Source organism: Bactrocera neohumeralis, chromosome 4 (assembly GCF_024586455.1).
Source record: "Bactrocera neohumeralis isolate Rockhampton chromosome 4, APGP_CSIRO_Bneo_wtdbg2-racon-allhic-juicebox.fasta_v2, whole genome shotgun sequence".
Taxonomy (NCBI): Eukaryota; Metazoa; Arthropoda; class Insecta; order Diptera; family Tephritidae; genus Bactrocera; species Bactrocera neohumeralis.
The window spans coordinates 28,473,392-28,498,725 of NC_065921.1; the positions used below are offsets into that span (position 1 = coordinate 28,473,392).

The window sequence follows — 25,334 nt, forward strand, 5'->3', positions numbered from 1 at the left end:
TAACGAAGTTTGGAAATATATATAAAACTTTAATAAATACATACAAACAAGTTATGCGGTATACATACTAATTTCATTTAATACATATTTTTTATGTAATCATTTTAAATAAAATAATTTTTGCGCTTTTATATATATTTATGTTTATAAAATACATATGCATTCTTTCTTTCTGAAAGTCATATTTAAAATATTAATGTATTATATATATGTACTTATTTAAAATGTATAATAATATGAAAAATATTGCTAATCCATATTTAGTTTCTTGCGAGTCTCAATTAATAGTAACTCCCCAAAACTGAACAAGCTATCATTCTTAAACAAAAAAGAACTGAATTTCGGTACAATATTAATGTTTGAATTGCTTGGTAATTTTTAATTATCGTTCGTTAATAGTTGGTCACATCCATACTATTAAATTCACTTGAAAAATCTTGGCTTAACTTTGTTTCGCATCCTTCCATGTTAAAATCAAATTCTGGTCTGTTCATTTTAGGACTTTTGTTGACTTTTAACTATGCCATGCGTCCTTTTCATATGCGAGTTTAATCCAACAAATTGATGAAATTTCGCTTCACATAATTTACAAGCGAATTTTTTAATTTCGGAATGTATTTGTCTATGTCGGATGAGTGAATGGCAATTGGTAAATCCTTTGCCACATGTTTCACATATTTTGTCGCGTATATTAAGATGAGCCTTTATGTGGTCTTTCAAATCACGTGCTTTCAAGAAATCTTTCGGGCACATTGTACATTTGTAAGCTCTTGTTTTCGTATGTATGGCATCTGAGTGATAACCCAATTGTGTCTTACTGCGAAAGGCTTTTCCGCATAATTCGCATACAAAGGGTTTTTGACCAGTATGCGTACCTATGTGTCGCTGCAAATCCACTTGTACGGCAAAACGTCTTTCACAGTAATCACATTTATGCACCTTTCCAACATGACTACGTTGCTCGTGCATTAGTAATGTTGCCTTGAATTCAAAGGTACGTCCACATTCCGTGCATTTGTGTGGCCAATCGCCGATATTGTGCTCCCTAAAGAGATGACTTTGTCGCGTCGTCTCATTTTGGAAAACTTTATTACATTCCGTACATTTCAATTTCAAATTTGGCGCTCTATTTGGTAGAAAAACACATTTTTTCATATAAATTTGTGCTGCACTTGATAAATCTTTTTCTGCTAAATCTTTCTCAAGGCGATTTTTTAGTTTGTAATACCAATGGCGTAAGTAGTAGATCCCTTTATAAATTTCGTCATCACTGAATTCTATGTTTTGTTTAGATTTAATAATATTTGACATTTCCTTGTATGTTTGTTTACGGACACTGGAGTTATTATAATCTTCATGCTTAGTATTATATAATACTGGGAAAAGAGCGTATGTTTCAATGAAAGTCTCAGTTACAGGATTTAGTTTTGCAAAGCTTAAATTCTGAAAGAGTATTCAATGAATATATATGTATATACATACGTACAAATTACTCAAAAAAAATTTGGTTTATATTTACGGTATTTGTGATGGGTGTCTCCTCTACTTCTTTGGCAAGATCGTCTTTCGCCACAGACAAAAAAGAACATTTTTGAAAATAGTCCATCACAACACCTGGTAATTTTTTTGTCTTCGACTTTGTCTTTTTTTGTTTTGCTTGATGTGTTGCCTGGTATTGCATATGCAATTTGCGGAAGCAGCTTTTCACTGTTTGATCAGTTAATATAACTTGACAGCGTTTTTTCATTTCTTCAATTATTTCTTTTTGACAATTTTCCCGTGCTACACTATTGTTATACTGATCATCACTGGGATCCCATAAGCATGGAGCTTTTTTATAAAGTTCAATGAAAATAGTTGTGCTAGCGTTGCGCCTATAAAATGTTGGATTAAACTGAAAACAGTACGTTAATATATGTACGCTAGATTAAAAATAATGTGATTTGTATCCCATATCCATACTTTTTTGTTCCTCGACATATCTTTTTTGCCATCTTCATCAGAGGAATCTGTATCAGTGTCAACATAATTCGCATCATTATCTTGACTTTGTTCTACATCCGAGGCGGTAGAGTCGGCATGCTGAATATGTAATTTAAATATAATAATTATGTATGAAATTCCTGGAGAGACTTCACTGATTATTTTACCTCGGATTTAACCGATTCTCTATCTGACAGAAATTCCATTTTCACATCAGAGTCATTAGACGTAAATTCAGTTGTGTCAATTTGAGTCATAGTTTCATCTTTTATCAACCCAACTACGATGTTTTCCTTATAATCCAATTCCACTAGTGGGTCTATACAAGGCTCTTCATAGTTTGTATTGTGCAAACTCCGTATATGATTAACAAAGGCGTCCCATTCTTCTATATCTGTTTCACAATATAGACATTTGAGCGCAAAGTTGAGTATGTCTTTTGAAACCAAAACATTTCCACATATATCCATTTTTTAAAATTAAAACTCAAGGAACTATGAATCGGCGATAAAATTCGGCGATTGTGTATTTTGTTTCACTTAATTTGGTCCAATTCACAATGATTTCATTTGCGGCCGATGTGAATGGGTACTGTTTTTAAAGAAGAAGGGTGTAAACAAAGTTTATTGTTATCAATAATGCTTGCCCTTATTTAAACGCATTTATTTTGTTTATCAATTTACTTTAGATATATGTATATTCGGTTATATTAAACCCCTTGTGAAACATTTTAAAATTACCGATTACCACAAATATTCTTATAAATTAAAACAATTTCTTTATTTTGTGTTTCTTATATAAATATCTTTTTATTAAACAGTAAGAACTAAAATTAAAATTAGAAATATTGAAATAGCCATTATACGGAGTCGAATACTTCAAAAAGTTGTATTGCATCCTTATATGTACAAAGGTAAAGTACAAAGTTCTTTTATAAATAATTCCACGAAAATGCATCATTTTTGTTGTTATAGCAGCATTATACATTCTCAAAAATGTTTGGGAGAACGCTGCTGGCCATATTTGTAGTCGATGTTTGCGGTAGTGGCTGTGTGTGAGGGATTTTATCGATTTTCTTTCCGCCGTTCTTATAAATGCCATGCCGGTGTTTCATATGTGAGTTAAGCCCCACAAACTGATAAAATCGTTTATCACAAAATTTACAAGCGTACTTTTTAAATTCCGCATGCAATTGCTTGTGCCGATGTAATCCATGGGCGCTTGTAAAATCTTTGCCACATGTATCACAAATCTTATCTCTTATGTTAAGATGAGCCTTTATGTGATCTTGCAAATCGCGTGCTTTCAAAAAATCTTTTGGGCACATAGTACATTTGAATGCTCTTATCTTTAGATGTATTGCATCGTTATGGAAACGTAACTTAGTCCTATTACGAAATCCTTTACCACACAATTCACATATATATGGCTTGTGACCAGTATGTATTCCCATGTGAGTTCTCAGATCTGCTGGTATAGCGTAAATTTTATCGCAGAATTCACATTTATGTATTTTTTCCGTATGAAATCTTCGTTTATGACCATTTAAAGCGGGTTTATTGGTAAAGCTTTTATCGCATAAATCACATTTGTAGGGCAATTCACCGATATTATGCACAGTGTGAAGATGGGCCTGCCTGTCTGCATTAGTTTTAAATAACTCATCACACTCTGTACATGGCAAATCTGTGTCGAATCGCTTCTCACCCCTTGATCTTCTGGTAAGGAAAGCTAACTTTTCGACATAATGTTGTGCTGCTTTTGTCAAAGACTCAAATTTCAAATTCTTTCCAAGACGTTTTTTCAGCTTAAAATACCATTGACGCATATACTCAATTCCTTTGAAGATATCATCATCGCTGAACTCAACATTTTGTTCAATCCGAAGGATGTCAGCCATATCCTTGTAGGTTTGTCTACGTTTAGCTTGTTGGTAGTAATCTGGGTGTTTGTAATCGTAAAGAGACGGGAAACGTTCATATGTGTCGATAAATGCTATCGTTATAGTGTTTTTAGAAGCAAAGCTTATGTTCTGTAAATTAATTTTGTATTAATTAAAAATGTTAAATTAAAATATATTTGAATATGTCTATACAAACCCTAGCAGTATTTGGCGTATCTTCAAATATATCCAAAAATCCATCTAATGCTACAGAGAGAAATGAACACTTCTCATAATATCCTAGCACAGTTGGAGACAATTTTTTGTATCTTGAACCTGATTTCTTCTCTATGGCCTCCCCCACTGTCTTGTACAACATGTGCAACTCCCGAAAGCACTCCCACAATTTTTTGTATGTTAATGTTATTTGACATCTTTGTTCCATCCCTTGTATCATTTCAGTTTTACATTTTGAACGTTCTGTGTTATTATTATAATTTTCGTCATTAGGATTCCATAAGCAAGGAGATTTTTCATACATTTCAATGAATGCGTTTGTGTTTTTGTTATTCCTATAAAATGATGGCTTAAACTGTAAGAAAATATTTTATTTACTGATGCATTTAAGTAGTTTGAGTAAGCAAACCTTTTTTGGAACTTTTTGTTTATTTTTTTCTAGGTATTCTTGCGAAGAGTCTGAGTCAGAGTTACTGTCATTGTCTTCATCATAACTGTGGTCTCCGACATTATCAGAAACTGGGTCTTCTGTTGGCTGCGTGAAGAAAATATAAAAACGCATTAAAATTTAAAAAATCACTATATATATATACATATATATGTATGTATATAGGTACAAAATTTGGTAAATTACCTCAGTTTTACAGGCTTCCCCATCTGAAGGTGCTTCCACTTTTAAAGCATCTACATTTTCATTCCAATGATCGCCATCAGTGGATGGCATAACTTCATCTTTTAACCATTCTAAAGCATTGTTTTCTTTATAATCCAATTCCACTATGGGATCAATGCATGGTTCCTCTAGGTCGCTATTGTGCAAACTTTGAATGTGATTAACAAAACTTTCCCACTCATTTATATCTTCTTCACAATATAAACATTTTAAAGCAAAATTCAGCACGTCTTTTGAGACAAATACACTTCCACAAATATTCATGTTTCTGAAAGAATATGATATATAATGGATAAACTTTTACGATTAGTAGTTTGACAACTGTGTATCTTAGAAAATGGTTATTAAACTCAGAATTTAATTATCGAACAAATTTTTAGAGATGTGCTACTCGTTTTAGTGAAATTAATATAACACAAAATTTTTAAGCAATCTTACTTTCAAAAGTTGCAGCATGGTTTGATAATATTCACTAATTTTTCTTAAAAAAACGTTTCCATGTTCTATTAATATAAATTAAAAACAATATTACTTCAGGAATTGAAATAAAGAGTTATCGATTTCTTATCGAAAAGCTAAAATTATTGTGATGTTTGGGTTAAGGAAATGAACAGTGAACAGCTGATTTCTATGATTGTTTTTGATTTATTTTCAATAAATTTTTGATTAATCGGTGACTGCTATGGGATCAATTTCTATCTGTGTTAAATTTTAAATAAGAATAGGAAATTGTTTGCTTCTTCAATGATTGTTATGCGAATACGGCATTACAGATGGAAAAATCAAGTACTATTAGATATTTTCTAATGTGGATGATAGTGACGTTTATTTTTGGCGCGTCAATTTTTCTAACTGGCTTCTTCCCCATAAACAATTATACATTAGATCGTGCAGTAGCTGAAGACAAACCAAAAGATTTAGATGGATTGAGGTAAAGTAAATTAAAATCAATATATTCTTTAAAAAAGAACACAATTTTTATATTTTTCAAAGTTTAACGCCGCCAACTCAAATTTACGCACAAACCATACTAATGCTGGTGGATGCTCTACGTTTCGATTTTGCCAGTCAAAATGGTATGGAGTTTTCTTATAACAACTCATGTAATCGTCTCAAATTGCGAGTGAATATTCCTACTGTTACCATGCCCCGGCTAAAAAGCTTAACAACCGGCACCATTTCAAATTTTATTGATATAGTCTTAAACATTGGTCATGTTGAGCAGCTTGCAGACTCTTTAATACACCGCTTACAAGTACGTAATGAAATTACGGTTTTTGCCGGTGATCGTACTTGGATAAGTCTCTTTCCAAAACAATTTACACGTTTTACCGCTAACTCAGATTCATTTTATGTAAACGACTTTTATGAGGTGAATATGACGTATTAATGTGATGCACGTTTATATTTTTTAGCTCATCTTTGTCCTCATAGGGTGACAAGAATGTGACAGAAGTACTGACCAAAGAATTGCAAAATGACGACTGGATGTTGCTGGTGCTTCATTATTTGGGCTTAGATCACATTGGTCATGTTGAAGGTAGTGATAGCTCTAAAATCCCGCTTAAGCTAAAAGAAATGGATGACGTTGTGCTAAAGCTCTACAAAGCAAAGGTATTCTAAACTAATAATTTTGGTCTTGTTATGAGATGACACATATTTCGATATGCAAAACAGCATTTTCACAGGCAGCTACTAATATTAACTGGTGACCACGGTATGCGAGATGGTGGAGGCCATGGTGGAAGTACAGCTGGTGAATTGTATGTGCCATTATTTGTTCTCAAAGAAAATTGCACTACAAGAGGGTAAATAATTGCAAAAAAAATTAAAATAATTTTGTATAGTTTATATATTACATACATATATTGTAGCTCTAGTAAAACTAACGAGTATAATCAAATTGATGTGGCTCCCACATTAGCCATTCTGTGGTCCATGGAAATTCCACCAATGTCAATTGGCTGTTTAATACCCGAGCTCTTGCATGAATTTAACTTAGAGGAATCAACTATATGCTTATTACTATAATGCTTTACATTTAATGCAAAAAGCTAACAACAAATTTGGTCAAGATTATGTTAATAATAATGGTGAGTTTGCACATACATCCAGTTTTGCATTTAATTAATTACCATTTATTATAGCATTCAGCAAATGGTTTACAACAGCGAAATCTGCGCATAAGCAATTCCTTTTAAAAAAGCGTAATAATAATTTTGAAAATGCCTTTATTTTCGAGGACGCTAAAATACATTATATACGTTTGGCACGCGAAATTTCAAATCAGCTCTCCGATTCGTTAGTACAATTCGATTACGGGCTGATCACATTAGGACTTGCGCTAACCACAATTGTAAGAACTGTGTTAATGGCACAAAAATCATATTTTCTTAAATTAAACATATTTCCAGGTGGTGCTCAATGCGCTATTGGCTTTTTGCACGGCAACTAATCGCGTTTTTATCAAAGGCAAAGGCGCCTTACTGTCCCTATTAGCTTTCGCCGCATGCATAAATAAATGGTGTCATTATCATGGATATTTCACAACCACTGGCACAATGAGTACCGTTGTGATATTGCTGGCGATAATGGCTAGCGTTTATATGCTAATAAATATAGCGAATTTATTATTGCGACGAATGCAGACGAGCAATAATCTACAGAACTCACTTCCGAAACAAATTTGGATGCTGCTAAGCTGTTTACTAATTCACACACTAACGCTGGCCTCCTCTTCATTCATCGAAAGCGAGAATAAAACTTGGCATTATCTTGGTGCTAGCGCTTTAATTTTGCTTTGTGTGCAAAGTTTTCAAAAAGACTTATTGTCTTCAAAGCTGGAAGCGTGTATCAATGGTGTAGCGCTGTATAAAGTTGTTTTGCGCAATTTACAAAAATTACAGACATCCTTTCTGATAATTGGCGGGCTGGGTATTTTATACCGTTTAGACGGCGCGGCATCCTATCTAACGCAGGAAGCAACAAAAACATGGTTAAGTTGCATATTCGTTGCGGGTATGTGTGTGCTGCAGTTAAACGTAAAAACTATCGTAAACATCCATTTGAATGTAATATTGTAGGTCTACTCCTTTATGTGCTGTGTTTGCGCAAGCATAAACTCGTGCAAACGCGTAAGGAGCTTGTGATCTATCTTACAGCTGCCATGCTGATCTATTGCTATCGCGCTTCTAAGGGAGTGGTTTCCTCTGTGTTTGACACAAACTGTTGGTAAGCATTGCTATAATTTGATCTATATATACCTATATGTATATCGCTTATTCATATATTGTTTGTTAACATATTTATCGTAATTTCACTGCTACCCTTACAGTACTAAAATTGTTTTGCCCATATTTTGGATGGTTGTCATTATTGCTGCCTGCATTTCAACTGTGATATTATATACCAAACGTCGTCTTAGTTACCAAATTCAACACACTTTGTTAACTGGTTGCTTTAAAATTCTTCTAACTTTACTGCTGACAATTTGCTTGCTGCTGCATAAACCGCAAAACGTTTGTCTAGTCGCTTATTTGATATACACACTCTCTTTATGTTATGAGTTGTGTGACAAATTCGAAAAGAACACACTTCGCACTTCCAACTACAAGTATTTGTCGAAGCTGCTGTGCACTATTCTCGTGGGCAATATGTTTTACTTCTACCAGGTAAAAGCGCTGAAATTGTGTAGTTGATAGCAGAATTTAGAAAACATTTAACATTTTATTTATTTATATTGATTTGTAGGGTAATTCGAACAGTTTTGCCACCATCGATCTAAATCCAGGCTACATTGGTCAAACTTCATATAATCCAATAATTGTAGGTATTCTTGTCACTTTAAATATGTATTCCGCACAGTTTATTGCATTTTTATACTTAATTACGCATATTTTGCAAGAAAGTGATAATAACAAAACACATGATATGTCTGCAAATGAGCATATTGATTTCATTATTTATTTCTACACATTAAGCATATTTGTACCGGTTTTAATTTATTTATGGTTATTGCTATTCTTTCGTTACCACCTGTTTATTTATTCAGTATTTGCACCAAAAGCGCTGTATGAATTTTACCGAGTAATTGTACTTTTCTTTACATATTTAATGACAACAATTAACTTGTACATATTCAATCAAAAATAAAAGTTGTTTTTGTTAAATTATAAAATAATAATAATGAGTGAATTTACAAAGAAATGAGTGTATGTTATTTGTTAAAAACACAAGTGTTAGTTAAATACCATTCACGCGCAATGCATAATGTATATCATCGACACTAACATTGAGTAGTATTTTTTGGAAAATATCATTACGCCCACATTCGGCAATAAGCAAACGTTCGGCGCACAATTTTGAGCAAATGCGTAAACAATTGCCCGTTGTAGGCATGTTGATGCCCTCAAAGGCTGCCAGACTTTCCACTTGTGAGTAGACGCCCATAAATGAAGTTTCCTCGACACCAGTTCGAGTCACCTCCGCAAGCACAGCCTGCAGGAATATTTGCTCCAAGCAAGAACAATTTTTTATTGCTTGAACTTTGGCGCTAGCTATCATTTCGGAGAGTGCCTGTTGCACATGTGCAATACCGACAAACTTTTGCATTGGCATTACGTTGTCGTTATCTTTTGGAAGTATAGCGGATTCGGCAATTTCTGTAGCACGGCGACATATATCTAAGGCACGACGAGCATCACCAGATACTGCAGCCACCTTACTGTGAATAGAAAAATTTAATTTTTTTAGTATATACTATAGGCGTTATAATAATTTTAATTTTTAATTCAAGTCATACTAACCGTGCAACAAGTTGAACAGCATCACTTTTAAAGGCCTCGGAGCCGCTAAGGCGCATCGTAACGATCTCCTGCAATTGCTTATGCGTATATGGTTGAAAGGTGAGACGTGTTAGCCCCAGACGTGAAGTAACTTTGCCTAAAACAAATCAAATAAAGTCATGTAAATATTTTGCTAATATAACAAACGACAATCACAACATACCCATTAGCAAACGCTCTGGCAAATCCATTGTATTGGCTATAGTTATCACCACCAAATGCGCCGCAGACTTTGTGGGCCAATCCAATAAATTATACACAACATCTTGTCGCCGATTACACAAAATGTCCAATTCATCAACCAGCAGCACTGTAGTAACACGCCGTGGTGCCGGTGTTGTGAAACGTTTTTCCAGCAGCGAATGCGCTTGTTCCCACGAAACAGTTTTGCCCGTTAATTGTTTATAAATTTGTACGTACGCCTGGCGTGGTTCAGTTAAACGCATACCGTTGATTTCGACAAACTCAAATGGTGGTAATTCATCGTTCGCTTGTTTACGTTGTAGCATACGTATGACACCGGTAACGGTTGCTGTTTTACCTGTACCCGGTACACCAGATACATACATGCAACCGCCACATTGGTCCTCAATTTTACCTTCTAAAAATGCGAAAACATTGTCGAATTCTTTTTCACGACATGGCAGACTTTGTGGCACTACCGATACGTGCAACCGCTCGCGTGCCAATTGTAGATCGGATTTTTTTGCTTTTGCTGCTGTTGAAATGGAGGAGGTGGGCCTGCTTTCCATTGTTGGTGATAATTCGCCGCTACGGATCTTTTTAAGTTTTTGTGATGGTGTCATTGCGCCAGCAACTGCTGTTGTGGAATTTCGGCGACGGATTATTGCCGCATTTTTTATAGCCGATCGTTTGATGTCGTGATCATCGCCTTTTGGTTTACGTTTTGGTGTTGAAATCAAATCCTCATTGTTGAAGACGCGTTTTTCGACAACATCCGACAATTGTATACTTCGTTTTGGTGTGCTATCACCTAATTTAATTTTTTTATTAGCGACGGATGTAAAAAAAAAGTACTTACATTGTGATTACCTGTGCGTCTTACTGCTGATTTAAGTATACTCTTACGTCGCGTAGTTGGGGTCATTTCAGTCTCTTCGGTAATTCCTTTAGATTTTTTAGTTGGAGTGGAATAAATCTCCTCTGGTGTATTTTTAATTACACGCTCAATTTCCACATTAATGGAAAGTGGATCATTGAACTGTTCATCCATGGCTGCCAGTTTGGTTGTGCGTTGTCTAGTAAAAATGAAAAGTAAAATTTATGTTTTTTAAAACATTTGAATTCCTTAAACTTACTTAGCGGATAATCTGAGCTTTATTTTCATGTCATTAGTTGGCTCCTGCGCCGCAGTAGGAGTTTTTACGATGGAATAATTTAAGCAGTCAGAGTCCACACTGGTATCAGCACCAGTATCCAAACTTAAATTCAAATTACGCCGTGCGGCTGTAACACGTGTTGTTGGAGTGACATCCCCTCTGTTGCGTTCTGTGAGTGGTGATGTGGGCACGCAGCAACCCATTTCATCATTCGGTGTCGACATTTTCTTTTTCGCCGACAAACGGATAACATTTCTACCTCCTATTATTTTAATAGGAGACACTTTGTCTTCACGTTGAAACACATTACAATCAATGAACTCTAATGCGGTTGCAGCAGCCATGGAGGCACGACGTTTTCTTACGCCCACATTGCCATATGACTTATCCTTACGTGTTGATGCACTCCTAGAAACACGTGGTGTTTTCTTTTCCTTAGTATTTATACTTGGCGAGTCCTCTGCGCAGCTCTTCTTTCTACCACGGCTTTTTATCGCACTCTCTGTCGGCGCAGTTGGAATATCGGTATTCCATTCTAATGGCACAAGTTTGTAGGAGTTTTTATCCTTAATAAATTTATATCTGCAGACAAACATTGGATAGGTGTTGCGTTTAGCGTTATATTTGTGTAAAATAGCACTGGCAGATTCATCAGATCTACCAAATAAGACAACACATTTGCGAAAAACGGTCTCAAGGGAAATATCTGAATCATATGGTCGATATTCTTCAATCAATTCTGTGCCGAAATCAATGCAAATATCATCACGATCAAACTCTTTGTGAGGCACACACTCAGGACGAGAGTACCACTGTACGATTGCGCGATAGGGATCGCGATCGACAGAATCACATAATTCATATAAGTGTAATATCTTGCCGATGTCGCAGCCTTCCACTGTATCCGGCTCAGCAGCATCAGCATTCGACACAAGCACAAAGTCGCCCAAAGAAAGTGTTAAATCGCCAAAGATACACTTTTGATAAAAATTCACTTCTTTATGTACCAACCTGGGTACATCTACTACCGTGTCAGTATGATTTCCAATCCACTTTACAACTGGTCGCCCATTTATTTTATTCTCTTTGAGCACCATAATTAAAACTTTATAAAATGCAAACTAAGCAAATATATTAATATTTAGAACAACAGTGCTGGAAAAATCTCTGCGCCAGCAATATAATTTCTGATGTTGATTTCTTTTTGGCGCTAAATTGAATGACATTAGGGATGCATTTGTGTTTAAATCCCAATATGGGAAAGTACAAAAAGGGTCACAGTTGCAAATAATCAGTGAATGAACGTAACTTAGACACGTAACGCAACGTAGATAAAAAATAATTTTTAGATAAAAAATAATTTTTGAAATTGTCGAAACGTTATATTTTTCAGAAATGTTTTTATACACTAATGATTTAAATTTTAAGTTAATTATTTGCCATTTACATTATATGTATATATTACCTTATAGATATATTAACCATACTTTTATATTTCGCCATAGTACATGTGCACTAGCTATTCACAACTAAACTCACTTCAGAGTGTGAGTTTCACTGCAAAAAGAAGAAGAGTCCCGCTAATTTTTATTGTTTTGGTGGGAAAAAATAGTTTTCTATATTTAAGTGCATGTTTAAGTGTTTCGAACTATTAAAATTTAAAATTAAATATTTAACGCTTTTGAACAGTATTTAATACAACATTCAATACGGCGTTGGTACGTGCATATAATGAGTAATGCTAATATTTTAGCGGAGCTTAAACCTTGTGGCTATATTTTGGCAACAAGGCAGTATAAGTACTTTGCATTAAAATGCATTCATTGTGATAAAAAATATGGTCACTGGTCAACGTTTTTACAACATTTGAAAGAATTTCATAATGAAATTGAAGATGAGGCGCATTGGCTTTATGAATGCACTGAAGAAACATTGTCATCGACCTGTGAACAAAGTGAGGAATACCCTGTGGAGTGTCTGACCGAAGCCCTACCTGCAAACGAAAGGGAAGCTCCTACTAGCGCTTTTCTAATGGAAGGAAAAAATGATTGTGTCGATAATGATTTCAGAAATTTGTTTTCCGACAATAAAATGAACGAAGACTCCTTAGCGGAAGAGGCCGAAGATGTGCTCTCAAATAGAGAGGACTCGCCATCCCCAACTAATCGGTTTTTAAACGAAACCTTTGAAGATTCGCATGACCAATTAAGTAATTGTGTTACAGCTGAAAAAATCAAAAATGTAAGAGAAAAATGACCTCTATTATCTTAAAACAATTATTTTGTAAATGATTTATATTTATAGGTTACAGTTAATTTAAATATTGATAATGAAGTCACCGTACAGCTTATAACAATATATAGAAAATTTCCATCATTGTGGATTTTGGATAAAAATGCATCCAATAAGAAGAATGTAAAATTTAAAGAGAGGCAAGAAATGTTAAAATCGCTTGCAACACATAACGTACATATATCTATGGATGATTTAGAAGAGTGTCTGACACAACTTCATTTACAATATTGTGATATATCGAGAAGGTTAGAAGAAGGAATAGAGATTTCAGATATTGAAGAGAAATATTTCGAAATGTGTGCATTTTTGAAACCAATAAATAAACCACATCTTGTTATAACTGAAGATGAAAGTGAGAAGTCTGAAACTTTGGATGGAGAAGGTGATAAGGTAATTTTTGTATTCAATTTCCTCGCTTGTATATAATATACTTTTATTTGATAATTTAAGTTTATAGGCGATAATGATTTTAACGAAGGCTCACAAAGTGGATATGGCTCCTCCGATGGCGAAGCATTTCAAAGTAAATTGATTGAAACGGTAAGTATTGTATGTAGAAGCATGTATATGTTGTTGTTGTCGACGCTAATTTCATAATTTTATTCTCTTAGCAAACACTTGTTAGGTTTTCGATACGTAATAAAATCACCTCTGATTTTATAAAAGGTCTTCGAGAACAGCCCTGTCTATGGGATTCGCAAGACCCTGCTTATAATGACCCAAAAGAGCGTTTACAAGCAATAAATAAGTTGAAAGATTATTTTCTTTCTAACTACAGTATACCCCTTACGGAGGCAAAAATTACAACCGAAATAAGACGTTTGTACAGCTTTTATAAAAGATGTGTGGTTACGCGGAACACCTTGAATGCTAATCGTCAATATTATTATGACAGCTGCGCATTTTTGGCAGGTGCAGAATTGGATGATGTACTCCTAAAACGCACTTACACATATCGTGTGAGTAATTCCTTAAATAATACATTATGGTTGCTAACACTAAATCACTTTGTTTTTAATTGCAGAAAATTTCGTTTCAAACAGTCGATGATTTTACGCTGGGCTTCATTGATTTCTGCGCTATGCATCCTGTACTATGGGACAAAAGCGATCCCAATTATTCCGTATTAAATGTACGTCGACAGGCTTACGAAGAAATTGCAAAAAATTTACAACAAATTTACAATGTTGAATTGAATAATGATGAGATTTATTATGCAATTTCTCGGCTTAAGCATCATTATTATACGTTGCAACGCAAGAATTTACTAAACGGTTCCCTTAACAACATGGAGCAGGAGTTTTTAGAGCGCTGTAGCTTTTTACCAACTTCAAATAACAATCTGCAGTGTCTGATTTGTGAACGAATATTGCGCAGTTATTCCACCTTACAAACACATATGCTAAAAGAGCACAATATTGGTGAACTGCCACATAAATGTGAACATTGCGAACAACGCTTCGAACGAAGAGCTTTGAAAGTTGAACATGAAGTCCGCGCTCATACCAAGCAATTTGAATGGTTTTGCGCATATTGTTCCAAAGGGTTTGCCACGCGTCGTGATATGGAAATACACACATTGGTTCATACGGGAGAGCATACATGCGTTTGCGAACATTGCGGTAAAGGTTTTCGCCTGAAACATCAAATGACCGAGCATGTGAAGATCATGCACGAACGTTTGAAACGCTTCAAGTGCACCATGTGTCCAAAGGACTTCTTTCGAAAACGTCAACTTGACGATCATGTACGTGCACATCTGAATATACGGGATAAAATTTGTAATATTTGTGGCAAAGGATTTACCAGCATACATGGACTTTTCCGACACAAACAATTACATTCGGACGTAAAGAAATATGAATGCAATATTTGTGGTAAGCGTTTTCATCGTATTTCTGCTTTGAATTCACATAAAAAACTGACGCATAAAAAAGCTAAACAACAAGAGAGTTTTTTAAATATTATAAGTGAAGAAGAAGAGGATGATAGCGACGCTAATGGTAAGTGCATAAAACAATTATAAAATATACATATATTTATAAAATATATAATACTTTCATTTATGTAGTAATTGTTTTTATGAAATTTTCAATTTTAGAAATTTCTCTTTGATACGCTTAAACTTTTCAACAACATTCTATATGTATAAAACGTAAACATACTGACGTTCTACATTACGTTTCCATATAGAATTAATATCAACGTTATAAACTTTACTGACGGAGGCTGTCATAGTTAAATGGTTTACGAGTGTGTTCTGGATACATCTCTCGCATATTTGTAGACATACCTTTTTGTGCGTTATGCCACCTCCATTTCCCATCATCGACGATTTCTAAACTACTTTATTTATATATATATTAATAAGTATATATTTGAGTTTCCAAATGACTGCACTGTTGACCGGACATCCAGTTGAAACTAGTATATATCTATATTATTTATAATTATATTTTAGTAATAAATCAATAATAATTTGATAAATCTAAACGTAGTGCTAATATTAAATGCTTATAACTATGATTTTTTTACATTTTACAATTAAAATATTTGTCGGGAGTCTGTTTTATATAAATAAAAAATTATCTCTGGTAAACAGTTCACTTATCTACGAGCAATGTTAAGAATATTATTAAGAGTTATCACAACTGATTTTTTTTATAATCCATTTAATATCTTCAAGTAGTTAAACATATCCGGACTTGCGAGTTGTTAATGCAAATTAGTAATGCACAAAAATTTCGTGCATTTAGCTGAATTTACCAAATTTGAGTATGCAACACTGCCCAAAAATGGCCAATTTTTTCTATTGTTTGACAGATGTTGCTTGAAGTCTGCCGCCTTCTCCGTATTTACAGCATCAGAGGTAAACAGTTTTTATATTGCTAATTAAATTATGTGCAAGTATGTTAACAAAAACAAATTTTAATATTTTTATGTGGCAAAAAATGGCACAGTTTGCTAACAATTTTTCCAATATTCTTAACTTTTTCGCGTTACAATCAAGTATTGCTTTTAATTGCACTTTACTATCTTTCAACGTATTTAATAATGAACGAATTTTTTCGTTAAATTTATATTAATTTTCCAAAAATATCAAAATTGCCATTAATAATTTCCTCTTATCCATTTTTATTTCACTTTTTTTTAATGAATAAACAAATCTCACACTCAGCTGTCTAAATGCACGATTTTGCCGTCTGTCACCATAAATTTTTAATGCACCTTAGCATTTCTTAATGCGCATTAATTTTGCTCGTCTGCAAGGCTATAAGAAAGGGCTAAGTTGGGGGTGCAACCGAAAATTTTATACCTTGCAATTTGCATGAATCAAAGTCAGCTGGAAGTTCGAAAATCTTTATATTAAGTATGTGAGGCCTCAGGAAAGTATTGACCTGATTCAACCCATTTATTCATACACAGAATTACTATTGTCGGGAAAGGATTCTCTCTGAATTTCAAATGTATATCTCACACGTTGACCGATATGTTCGGTCAAAAGTAAACTATAGATACTGGGGTCCACATATTCGGTACCTAGGGGCTTGAAAAGTTTTGGTTGGATTTGGTCATACTTTAAAATAATTATTATTGCAAAATTGTATCCCGTTATACTAATTACTTCTTGATTTGATTGTGTTGTATGGGTTGTATTCGTGGATAAATTAAAGGGATCTACAAATAGGTAGATACATATGTAGTATCAAGCGATGACTTTTGACTTGAATGACATATTTTGGGTATGGACAGAACAATGCTGAATGTTTCTGATTCATAAAGCAATTGTTATTTTCTATTTTTGAGCTTTTTTAAATCCTGAATAGGTAATTACTATAGCACATAGCTACCATACAAGCTGACAGATCAAAATCTGTTCCCCATACGGAAAACTTTTTTATTTGACAAGATATCTTCACGAAATTCGGCATAGATTATTGTGCGAGACAACACTATAATATCCGAGCATACTAGCAGCAAACTGACCGATCCAAGTCAGAATAAATTTCTTTTTTTTTACCCTTTTATCCTATAAGACATGCACCTGTGAAGGGTATATAGCTTCGGTGTATCATAAAGTGACCGTTTTTACTTGTTTTAAACTCTCTTAATTTATTTAAGTCAAGTCTGCGAAATTAGGAGGGCTCAAAAATCCACAAATAGTTTGGAAACATTATTAATAATCTTTTCTTGTTTGTTAAAAACATGTGCTGTATTATGGATTATTCGCTGTTTTAGCATCCATATCAGACTTGCTTTGCAATTCTGGTTTGCAAGTTCATCCAAATTCTACGAAGTTTTCTAACGTTGCTAAAATGTATCTTGTCCAAAGATCGTTTATAAGCAACAACTGGATCACCACTGCTTGCTTTGCATCTTCCATCTTCATTTCACAAAAGAAAACTGAAACAATTTGATTTTAATTGTTTTTATTTAATAAATTTTACCTTAAATTCTTGTACATACAACACTGCAAAAATTTTCCGCCGCTTATGACAACAAATTCTGCCAGCTGATCAATAACTTTGAATAATATTTAATTTGAAATAGTACAAATTGTAGTTATGTACCAGCATAAATAGCGGTTTAATAATAGAATTAACAGTTTATAATAAATTAATATGAAACAGCTACAAGGATTTGAATTTTTATTACATTTTTTATTTCTTTACTTTTATTTTGTTTTTTTAATATGTATTTGTTCATTGTGTAGTACGATGCACTGAGAATAAATTTTTTAATAATTACAAACTAAAATTATAAATCCGTCAACACACAGTATGTATGTATAAATGTATGTGTATATATATATAAATATATAGGTACATATATATAATTAATTATTTACAAAAATATAACGTTTATAAAATAATCACAAGCAAGTAATTATAATTAATTATTGAAAGTACAACTAAAAATGAATTACCAATTCACATACTAATACATTTTGGTTGGGGGGGGAGGGGAGAAGTGATAATATTTTTACATTTTTATGTATATGAATGAAATAAATAATAAAAAAGTAATAAAAAACCAAATAATTAAGCATTAATTTTATAATCACAATAAATGAAGTCATATACATAATATTGACAAATATATGTATGTATGTATGCAATAATATTTGTTGCGCTTAAAGCAATAAGAAAATCAACACTAATGAAAGCGTTTTATTGCAACTAACTTAAAAACTAAAAGCTCTTACACTGCGCGTCTACATTTGTATGTGTGTGTGTATGGGTATGTTTGGGTCTTGTGATGAACCGTCTAAGTTGGTGAATAAAAAAGTAAAAACTACACTTTTCGTTAAACGCGACAAGAAGCCAACAAATGTTCAGAATTTTGTGTACATTTCCGATAATGTATGATCTTGTGTTTCCATTAAACTTAGATGTATGTAAATATATGTATGTGTGCATATGTAAGTATTGCATTCATGCCGCTGGCCCCTGAGCGATCTACGAATTCAGTCACTTTTATTAGAATTTAAATTTTTACGACTTTAGCAAACATATTTGAGAGTTCATAGGCGTGTGTGCATATGTGCTACTACATAGCTAGTTATCCTTTTTCGATAGTTTTTTCGGATGAGTGTGTTTTCAATATTGGCATGAATGCAAATTTTTTAGATAATACCATGTTTTCATGTTTTAGGTATATGTATATCTTATGTACCTACACTATATGTGATGCTTAAGTGTGTGTGTGTGATTTGCATTAATGAACCGTTATTACAATGTGGGCATATGTTGCATTGGTCGTCAAAAGCGTTTAAAAAAATCGTATGCATTATACACAAAAACTTCTGGTTTAAAGAATTTTTGTACACCAATTTTTTTCGTTAAATTAGACTGGTTACTCGTGCTTATTGGCTTTTGTGCTGACGACCAATGCTACATATTTTCCTATCCATGAAGGTTATAAATTTGTTGTTGTTGAATTTTTTTCTGATTTAAATCTAAAATATTATTATCCTCTGCTAGAATAAACATACAAATAATTTCTGTTGGTTATGTGTTAAATAATCATTATATGCCAGCGTAGGATCGCGCGTCCATATACCATTCCTTGCGGTTGGAGTGGAGTTGTGAAAGAAATACTTGTGATGTCGCCGTTACAGCCGTGACATTCGGTTAGTTGTGATCTATTCGATATCGTGAAATTTCAATAGGGCACGACCGGGTATCTCGGAGGTGCATAGTTTCTGCACGACCTCTGTTGCTTGTTCGCAGGGAAACACCGAATGTGGTATGGGTTCGATCTGAAAATATATAAAAAAATATTCAAATTAACAAATTTTTATTTTTTGAGGATACTATCAAAAATGATATATTTTATAAGTTTTAAGTCGCCTCAAAATGAAGGGTTTAGTTTAGAAGATATTCATGTTGAAGACAGAAAAAAAAAACAATTTTCATTTCATCAATTTTGTAGCTCTTGTAATTTGACTTTACACAGCTCCACTATTCACCTTTGCATGCATCTTTTATTAATCCAAATACATACTTATTTACATACATGCGTGGTTTACATAACCTGTACGATTGTTACATAACCTGTAACAATTATTTCGTTTAGAACTGGAAATGGTGTGCAACAACGACGTAATAATTTCTTTTTGTTTTTGAATTTAATAAATAAAGTTAGGTTAGGTCAGTGTACCGACAAATAATGCTTATTAGAAAGGGAGTTCTTAAGAAAATCCATAAAACATTGTGCAAGTTAGACTGGAGGACGTTTCTGTCTCTGTATTATTTAGCTAATTCTCATAAAGCATTCCGAATTTGTATTACAAGTCATCGCATAAGTTCGTACCAGTGTTTTGGTTAGTCTAACGTGACCTTTGGTAAGAAAAATTATCGAAACATCAAGTGCTAAGCTTTTAAGTTTAAATGAAAGTTTCGAAGATCTTTTAGGTCGAAAATGTTTTATCCATATAACCAGAGAGACTAAGGATAATGCCAAAAAATACTACGGACCTAGCTCCATTTAACTTCCCATTCAATTAACTAACCACAACAACAAAGTCAACTAATTCTAATTTTTACTCACCGTTTTGCTAGCCACTAACTGTACTAACTCGTGCAGCTGTTCCACTGTACCGTTTGATATGGGAATAATCTCTTGCTGATATTCGATTGACAAACGTGAAAATTTGGGCATCAATTTCTCAGCCACATCCTCACTCATAAGCACAACGCCGCCCTAAAACAACGCAATAACACACTGTATTTACCGTTACTTAATGAAATTCTACAATTAATTACCTTAGACAGGCAGTGCATTGAACGATGCAGACTGCGAGATGTTGTACCGAAATCGATGACAACATCCACCGGTCCGCCGCACACATCCTTGGTGCGCTCAATCAGTTGTGGCTCATAGAGGCATTCATTCCACTGCACAACGCTGACACTGTTGAATAAAAAAATAAATAAATGATTTTAGCTTGTTTTGCGCAACTTTCTTTAATTCTCGCATTAAATTACTTTTCAATCTCTGTGGCCAAGCGGAAGCCCTCATCCCGCAGACTGGCGACAGTCACGTCCACATAATTGTTGGCGCCAGTCGAGGCAAAGTGGTGTGTTGCGATGCGTACAGCCCACAACGCCAAACCACCGGTACCGACAATAAGTATTTTAAATTTCTTATTTGCCTCCTCAGCTGGACGCTTCTTCGACAATTCTGTAACCACTTCGTATGCCTTGAAGACGGCATTCATGGCCAACAAAGCACCAGTCGGCAATAGAGCAGCAATGCTTAGTGGTAAATTATCTGGAATCGGTACTATATATTTGAGATCGGGTACAACCATTAATTCGGCATAACCGGCTGGTGCCTCATCAAATGGATAAACGACAACACGTTGACCAATACGTAGGCCATAGTTGTTGGCATCTGTGATTTCGGAGCCGAGCGACTCGATAACACCGGCTACCTCATAACCGGCATAAATGGTACCCTCACGTAGACCTTGATGTGCGGGATTTTCACGCATCTGATGTGCAGGTGACGACTGGGCGGGCAAAGTCGGACAATAATCGCTTAAATCTGACGATACGGACGACATGCTGGTAATTGAAGCGGAACGATCGCGACGACGGAAGCACGCACCGGCATAAACAATCTTGATGCGTGCACCCTGTGGCGGTGTGTCTTCGATAGGTACGAAAAAGTTGAAGACACAATTCTTCACCACCGGTCCGGGCGACTCAATTGACACTTGACGACAGAGTTTGTTCATGTTGCGTGGCTTCTCTCTGGGTGGTAGCGACGAGGTATCTGCGGTCGATGCGGCTACAGAGCTGGACTCACTGCAAATAAAAATTAAATATAGTTTTATATTAATTAAATAAGTAGGTAAATTGCTTAGATTATAAAAAAGAAGATAAAAAGTATTAAATTTATTTTTAAATTTGCTATGTTGCTATTGGCATTAACAGTTATTTGTTCAGAAGTTGAATTGCAAATAGAAATCACCTGACTTAAGTGGCTCTCTTACGATAATTTTTTAAGAAAGCATTTGTATAGTAAACAATAGGATCTAGAATTGATTGCACTCAGCCTTGTTTTTTTTTATTTAATCGACATGACACTTTATTTGTTAAAAAAATATTATATATTACCTTAGATACCACTTTAAAGCGCTTGACAATCTTATTTCACATAATCGTGAAAAATACTACTAGCAATAAACTTGAATGCTTTAATTGTCCGGATTACGAGTTTGAGTTCAAAATTAAAAAAATATTAAGTTTAATTTAATTAAAAAATAAATTGCATTAAAAATTTAAAAATTTTAACAATGATTTCTTAAAATTAAACAACATTCAATGAAAAAAGTATTTTACAGTTTTTTTCGGTATCTGTTTTTTTTAAAATCATACTTTCCTAGAACAAAAAATGTTTCCTTGAAAAGACTCGCATGTTGTTTTGTTGTTAAGATGCCAGTGATTCTGTATATACGTATGTACATAAATGTATCCATGTATAATATTATATACATATGTATATTAGGGTGATTAAAAAAAATTTTTTTTTTTTCAATTGGTACTCGCAAAAATAGGTTCCTAGACACCTCTAAGAAAGCCTCTTCAAATATGAGTTTTTAATTGTAACGGGAAGGTTCTCCGCCTAACGGTTTTCTATTTTTTCTTATTATCAGATAGAAAAATTTATATCTCGCTTCCAACTACTTGAAAAAATATCTTGTTAATTAGGTTTTGTAGGAAATTGAATGCTCTAAAATATGGTCTCTTATGATTTTTTCGTAAACCCAACCGTTTAAAAGATATTAACGGTTGAAATTTGGCTATTTTTGGAAAAATTCTTTATTTCTTATTAATTTTATAACTCAATGAAAAAAAATTATTATGAATAGATAGATTTAATTGTAAAAAAAATAAAAAAAATTTTTTTTGAATCGCCCTAATGTACATATATATGTATGTATGTACATATATTGTATGTAGGTATAATCTTTGTCAATACAAAGATATGTACGTACATTTGTATGTATGTACTTACTTCTAATGACTTCCGTAATCACTATTCTATTCTAGTTTTAAGCTATTTATATTTCCATTACATTTTTGAAGGCCAAAAACGCTCGTAAAGGGTTTTTAATCTAATTTTACAAGCAACAATTTTTTTTATTTAACAAGTGCCTTCAAAATAACTAAAAACATGCTTACACCTGCAAAATCATGTATGTGCAAAATAAACATGTATGTACATATGTATATATTATTTGGAAGTAAGTGTGTAAATGTAACATATCTATAGCATAAGTATGCGTGACGTACGTTATGGGTGTATCGATACATACATATGTATGTATGTTTATTTACGACCTTTAATTTACGATTGCATATATGTATTGATATTCATAGTATACATATATACTATATATATGTTTGTATTTATTTACATATGTATATATGTATATCGTTTTTATTATTATCGAGTTACAAGTGTCATCTAATTGGCAAAGCAATAATACGCGTCATGAAAATTTTAACGATAATTACTTTGATAATGAAAAAACCGACATCTCAAGTTCGCTGCACCCACACACATGATTGACACTATTTATCATATGACACGAACATATGCAATGGTATAAGTGTCACGTTGCGTATGAGTGTTTACGAAAGTGCTTTGTTGTCATCTGTTTAGAATGTGTATGAAAACATGCCGAAAAAATGGCCCTGCAAGATTACAGACATAAGTAAATACCTGCGCATTTTTAAGTGTTACGATAACACGCAAGAATATTTAAAAGTTGGTAATTGAGAATACACACATGCATAGCCAAGTGACTGTATAAGTGCACGCGGTTCATGTGGCCGCCGGCTGCTCACTTTGTTTACTCATTGCTTTTGTTGCTTTTAAAGGTAAACAAAAATCGTTTAACATTTATAAACAGAATTGTTAATAAGCTAGAAAAAAACAAATATGGCATATTTAAAGAATAAATGTGTACTTGGACAATTAAAGAGCGATAGGTAATAAATTTCTCAGTTGCATTCGGAAAATTGCTTATTCTGATTGTTACCATCTGGCACGAATTACGAAATGAACTTTCAAAAGCATTTGCTGACATCAATTGCTAGTAATGCAAGTATAAAGAAAAAATATACTATGTACATATTTGTACCATACAAGTATGTGTATTGTTTTATATTCCATTAAATACAAACGTTTCTGGACACAGCAACTATAATATAAGTTATTTGTTTTTGTTTTCGAAATGCGCGTGTTATTTATGAAAACATTGTGTTTAGTTTTTGGTAATTAAATATATATATGTACATATGTACAAGCTTATATTTATAATTACATCACAATTCAATAGTGTTTACATAATTGTGAGAAAAAAATTAACTTTTGAATTATTTATTTAATTAATTTCTTGCTATTGATACTTTTTCTGCATATTTAGTTTTAAGTTTATTTAGTTGTATTTAATATATTAGCTTGATTTTAATTTTTTTAATTTTTTAAATTATAAAATTTTATATTCAGGTAATTTTGTATAATAAATTTTAGAATTTATTTAGATTTAATATAGATTGAACTATTTTAATTTTTCTTTTACACTTTATTTACATTTTAGTTAATTCAATTTAATTTTATTTATTAAAAATTGTTTTATTTCTTTTTAATTTCCAATTATTTTTTTAATTTTTTAAATTCATTAATATTTACATTACAAATATAAATATTTTTTTTTTATAAATTTTCTCTTATATGTTTTTTTGTTTATTTAAATATTTTTTTTATTTAAAGAAAAATGTATTCTTTCAAAAAATGTAATTACATAATTGTTTCACATCAAAAAATGTATACTCATACATTATTATTTCTTGTGCTTTAATATATGTATGTACATACGTACATGTACATATATGTATATTTTTAACCCTTAAACCCTACAATACAAAATTTATTGTAATATAATGTTTGTTTTGAATATTTAGCTTCATTTTTTTAATAATTTTTTGTAATTTTTATGACGTCACAATATGAATAAGAAAACGTCAACTAAAAATTAATAACTTTTTGGGAAACTGCGTTTGAAACAAATGAATAAAAGAAGTAAAAATAAATATAAGCCTTGTTTTTTTAATTTGATTTTTTAACAAAAAAAATTATTGTAACATATGTATGTATCTATGTACATATGTATTTGTTTTGAATTACTAGCTTTAGAATTTTTTAATTTTTTGGAATTTCATGACATTACTATAGGAAAATGGGAACGTTAAATAAAAATTAATAACTTTTCTGGAAACTTTGTTTGAAATAAATTAATGAAAAAGTAAATATACATAAATAAGCCTTATTTTTTAATTTGATTTATAAAATATATGGATATTCGATAACATGTTTTAAATATTTTTTTTGTTGTATCGTTGCAATATTTAGTTTTAAAAATATTTTCTTGGTTGTTGTTTACAAATATTAAAAAAACATAAATTATTGCTATTTAGTTTTTATGAAGCTTTAAATAATTATTTTTATTTAATTTGATTGTCTATTTTATTTATTTATTCGTATTATATTATGTATATTGT

The 25,334-nt window shown here is 32.7% G+C and overlaps 6 protein-coding genes across 9 annotated transcripts in view; 2 read left to right on the forward strand and 4 right to left on the reverse strand.

The window, feature by feature from the left end:
* Nucleotides 1–3: 3 nt before the first annotated feature.
* LOC126755932 (zinc finger protein 431-like) lies at nt 4–2,517 on the reverse strand. Its single transcript, XM_050468660.1, has 4 exons — nt 2,151–2,517; nt 1,963–2,082; nt 1,520–1,894; nt 4–1,443 (listed from the first exon to the last, which is right to left on the reverse strand). The coding sequence occupies exons 1-4, from the start codon at nt 2,451–2,453 to the stop codon at nt 496–498; spliced, it is 1,746 nt and encodes a 581-aa protein (XP_050324617.1). The 5' UTR covers nt 2,454–2,517; the 3' UTR covers nt 4–495.
* Nucleotides 2,518–2,767: 250 nt separating this feature from the next.
* Nucleotides 2,768–5,116, reverse strand: LOC126755930 (zinc finger protein 506-like). Its single transcript, XM_050468658.1, has 4 exons — nt 4,737–5,116; nt 4,512–4,637; nt 4,083–4,457; nt 2,768–4,015 (listed from the first exon to the last, which is right to left on the reverse strand). The coding sequence occupies exons 1-4, from the start codon at nt 5,037–5,039 to the stop codon at nt 2,963–2,965; spliced, it is 1,857 nt and encodes a 618-aa protein (XP_050324615.1). The 5' UTR covers nt 5,040–5,116; the 3' UTR covers nt 2,768–2,962.
* A 279-nt stretch (nt 5,117–5,395) lies between these two features.
* On the forward strand, nt 5,396–8,981 carry LOC126755923 (uncharacterized). Its single transcript, XM_050468651.1, is given in 11 exon segments — nt 5,396–5,706; nt 5,769–6,147; nt 6,210–6,389; nt 6,453–6,583; nt 6,650–6,782; nt 6,784–6,868; nt 6,923–7,131; nt 7,190–7,793; nt 7,859–8,006; nt 8,110–8,446; nt 8,526–8,981. Coding segments are annotated over 11 exon segments (2,766 nt in total). The 5' UTR covers nt 5,396–5,548; the 3' UTR covers nt 8,928–8,981.
* On the reverse strand, nt 8,976–12,217 carry LOC126755922 (origin recognition complex subunit 1). The gene is made up of 5 exons (XM_050468650.1): nt 10,939–12,217; nt 10,673–10,878; nt 9,783–10,613; nt 9,581–9,716; nt 8,976–9,498 (listed from the first exon to the last, which is right to left on the reverse strand). Exons 1-5 carry the CDS (start codon nt 12,054–12,056, stop codon nt 9,018–9,020), a joined length of 2,772 nt encoding a protein of 923 aa, XP_050324607.1. The 5' UTR covers nt 12,057–12,217; the 3' UTR covers nt 8,976–9,017.
* A 286-nt stretch (nt 12,218–12,503) lies between these two features.
* LOC126755926 (uncharacterized) lies at nt 12,504–15,853 on the forward strand. Of its 2 annotated transcripts, none has more exons than XM_050468654.1 (6): nt 12,504–13,200; nt 13,264–13,644; nt 13,705–13,803; nt 13,866–14,213; nt 14,279–15,257; nt 15,356–15,853. In XM_050468654.1, the coding sequence occupies exons 1-6, from the start codon at nt 12,691–12,693 to the stop codon at nt 15,367–15,369; spliced, it is 2,331 nt and encodes a 776-aa protein (XP_050324611.1). In that variant the 5' UTR covers nt 12,504–12,690; the 3' UTR covers nt 15,370–15,853. The 2 variants fall into 2 exon arrangements, with proteins under 2 accessions (XP_050324611.1, XP_050324612.1); XM_050468655.1 differs by having other exon boundaries at nt 12,505–13,200; nt 13,705–13,794.
* Nucleotides 15,854–17,667: 1,814 nt separating this feature from the next.
* Nucleotides 17,668–25,334, reverse strand: part of LOC126755936 (uncharacterized) — a 33,615-nt gene continuing 25,948 nt past the window's right edge. For all 3 annotated transcript variants that reach the window (XM_050468669.1, XM_050468668.1, XM_050468667.1), the window contains 4 exons: nt 20,745–21,569; nt 20,523–20,670; nt 20,308–20,460; nt 17,668–19,516 (listed from right to left, as the gene is read on the reverse strand). In XM_050468669.1, the coding sequence (XP_050324626.1) occupies nt 19,400–19,516; nt 20,308–20,460; nt 20,523–20,670; nt 20,745–21,499 (1,173 nt within the window). In that variant the 5' untranslated portion in view covers nt 21,500–21,569 and the 3' untranslated portion in view covers nt 17,668–19,399. The remainder of the gene's footprint in view (nt 19,517–20,307; nt 20,461–20,522; nt 20,671–20,744; nt 21,570–25,334) is intronic.

Bases quoted from the DNA above. Each gene is read 5' to 3' on its own strand.
- LOC126755930 (XM_050468658.1), bottom strand. From the start codon at position 5,039: ATGAATATTTGTGGAAGTGTATTTGTCTCAAAAGACGTGCTGAATTTT. The intron at 4,638-4,736 runs GTAATTTACCAA...TTCTTCACGCAG, and splicing joins GGGAAGCCTGTAAAACTGAG to CCAACAGAAGACCCAGTTTC. The intron at 4,016-4,082 runs GTTTGTATAGAC...ATTAATTTACAG, and splicing joins ATACGCCAAATACTGCTAGG to AACATAAGCTTTGCTTCTAA.
- LOC126755926 (XM_050468654.1), top strand. From the start codon at position 12,691: ATGAGTAATGCTAATATTTTAGCGGAGCTTAAACCTTGTGGCTATATT. The intron at 13,804-13,865 runs GTATGTAGAAGC...TTATTCTCTTAG, and splicing joins TGATTGAAACGGTAAGTATT to CAAACACTTGTTAGGTTTTC. The intron at 14,214-14,278 runs GTGAGTAATTCC...TTTTAATTGCAG, and splicing joins AACGCACTTACACATATCGT to AAAATTTCGTTTCAAACAGT.
- LOC126755932 (XM_050468660.1), bottom strand. From the start codon at position 2,453: ATGGATATATGTGGAAATGTTTTGGTTTCAAAAGACATACTCAACTTT. The intron at 2,083-2,150 runs GTAAAATAATCA...TTACATATTCAG, and splicing joins GAGAATCGGTTAAATCCGAG to CATGCCGACTCTACCGCCTC. The intron at 1,444-1,519 runs GTAAATATAAAC...ATACTCTTTCAG, and splicing joins AGACACCCATCACAAATACC to AATTTAAGCTTTGCAAAACT.
- LOC126755922 (XM_050468650.1), bottom strand. From the start codon at position 12,056: ATGGTGCTCAAAGAGAATAAAATAAATGGGCGACCAGTTGTAAAGTGG. The intron at 10,879-10,938 runs GTAAGTTTAAGG...CATTTTTACTAG, and splicing joins AAGCTCAGATTATCCGCTAA to ACAACGCACAACCAAACTGG. The intron at 9,717-9,782 runs GTATGTTGTGAT...GATTTGTTTTAG, and splicing joins GCCAGAGCGTTTGCTAATGG to GCAAAGTTACTTCACGTCTG.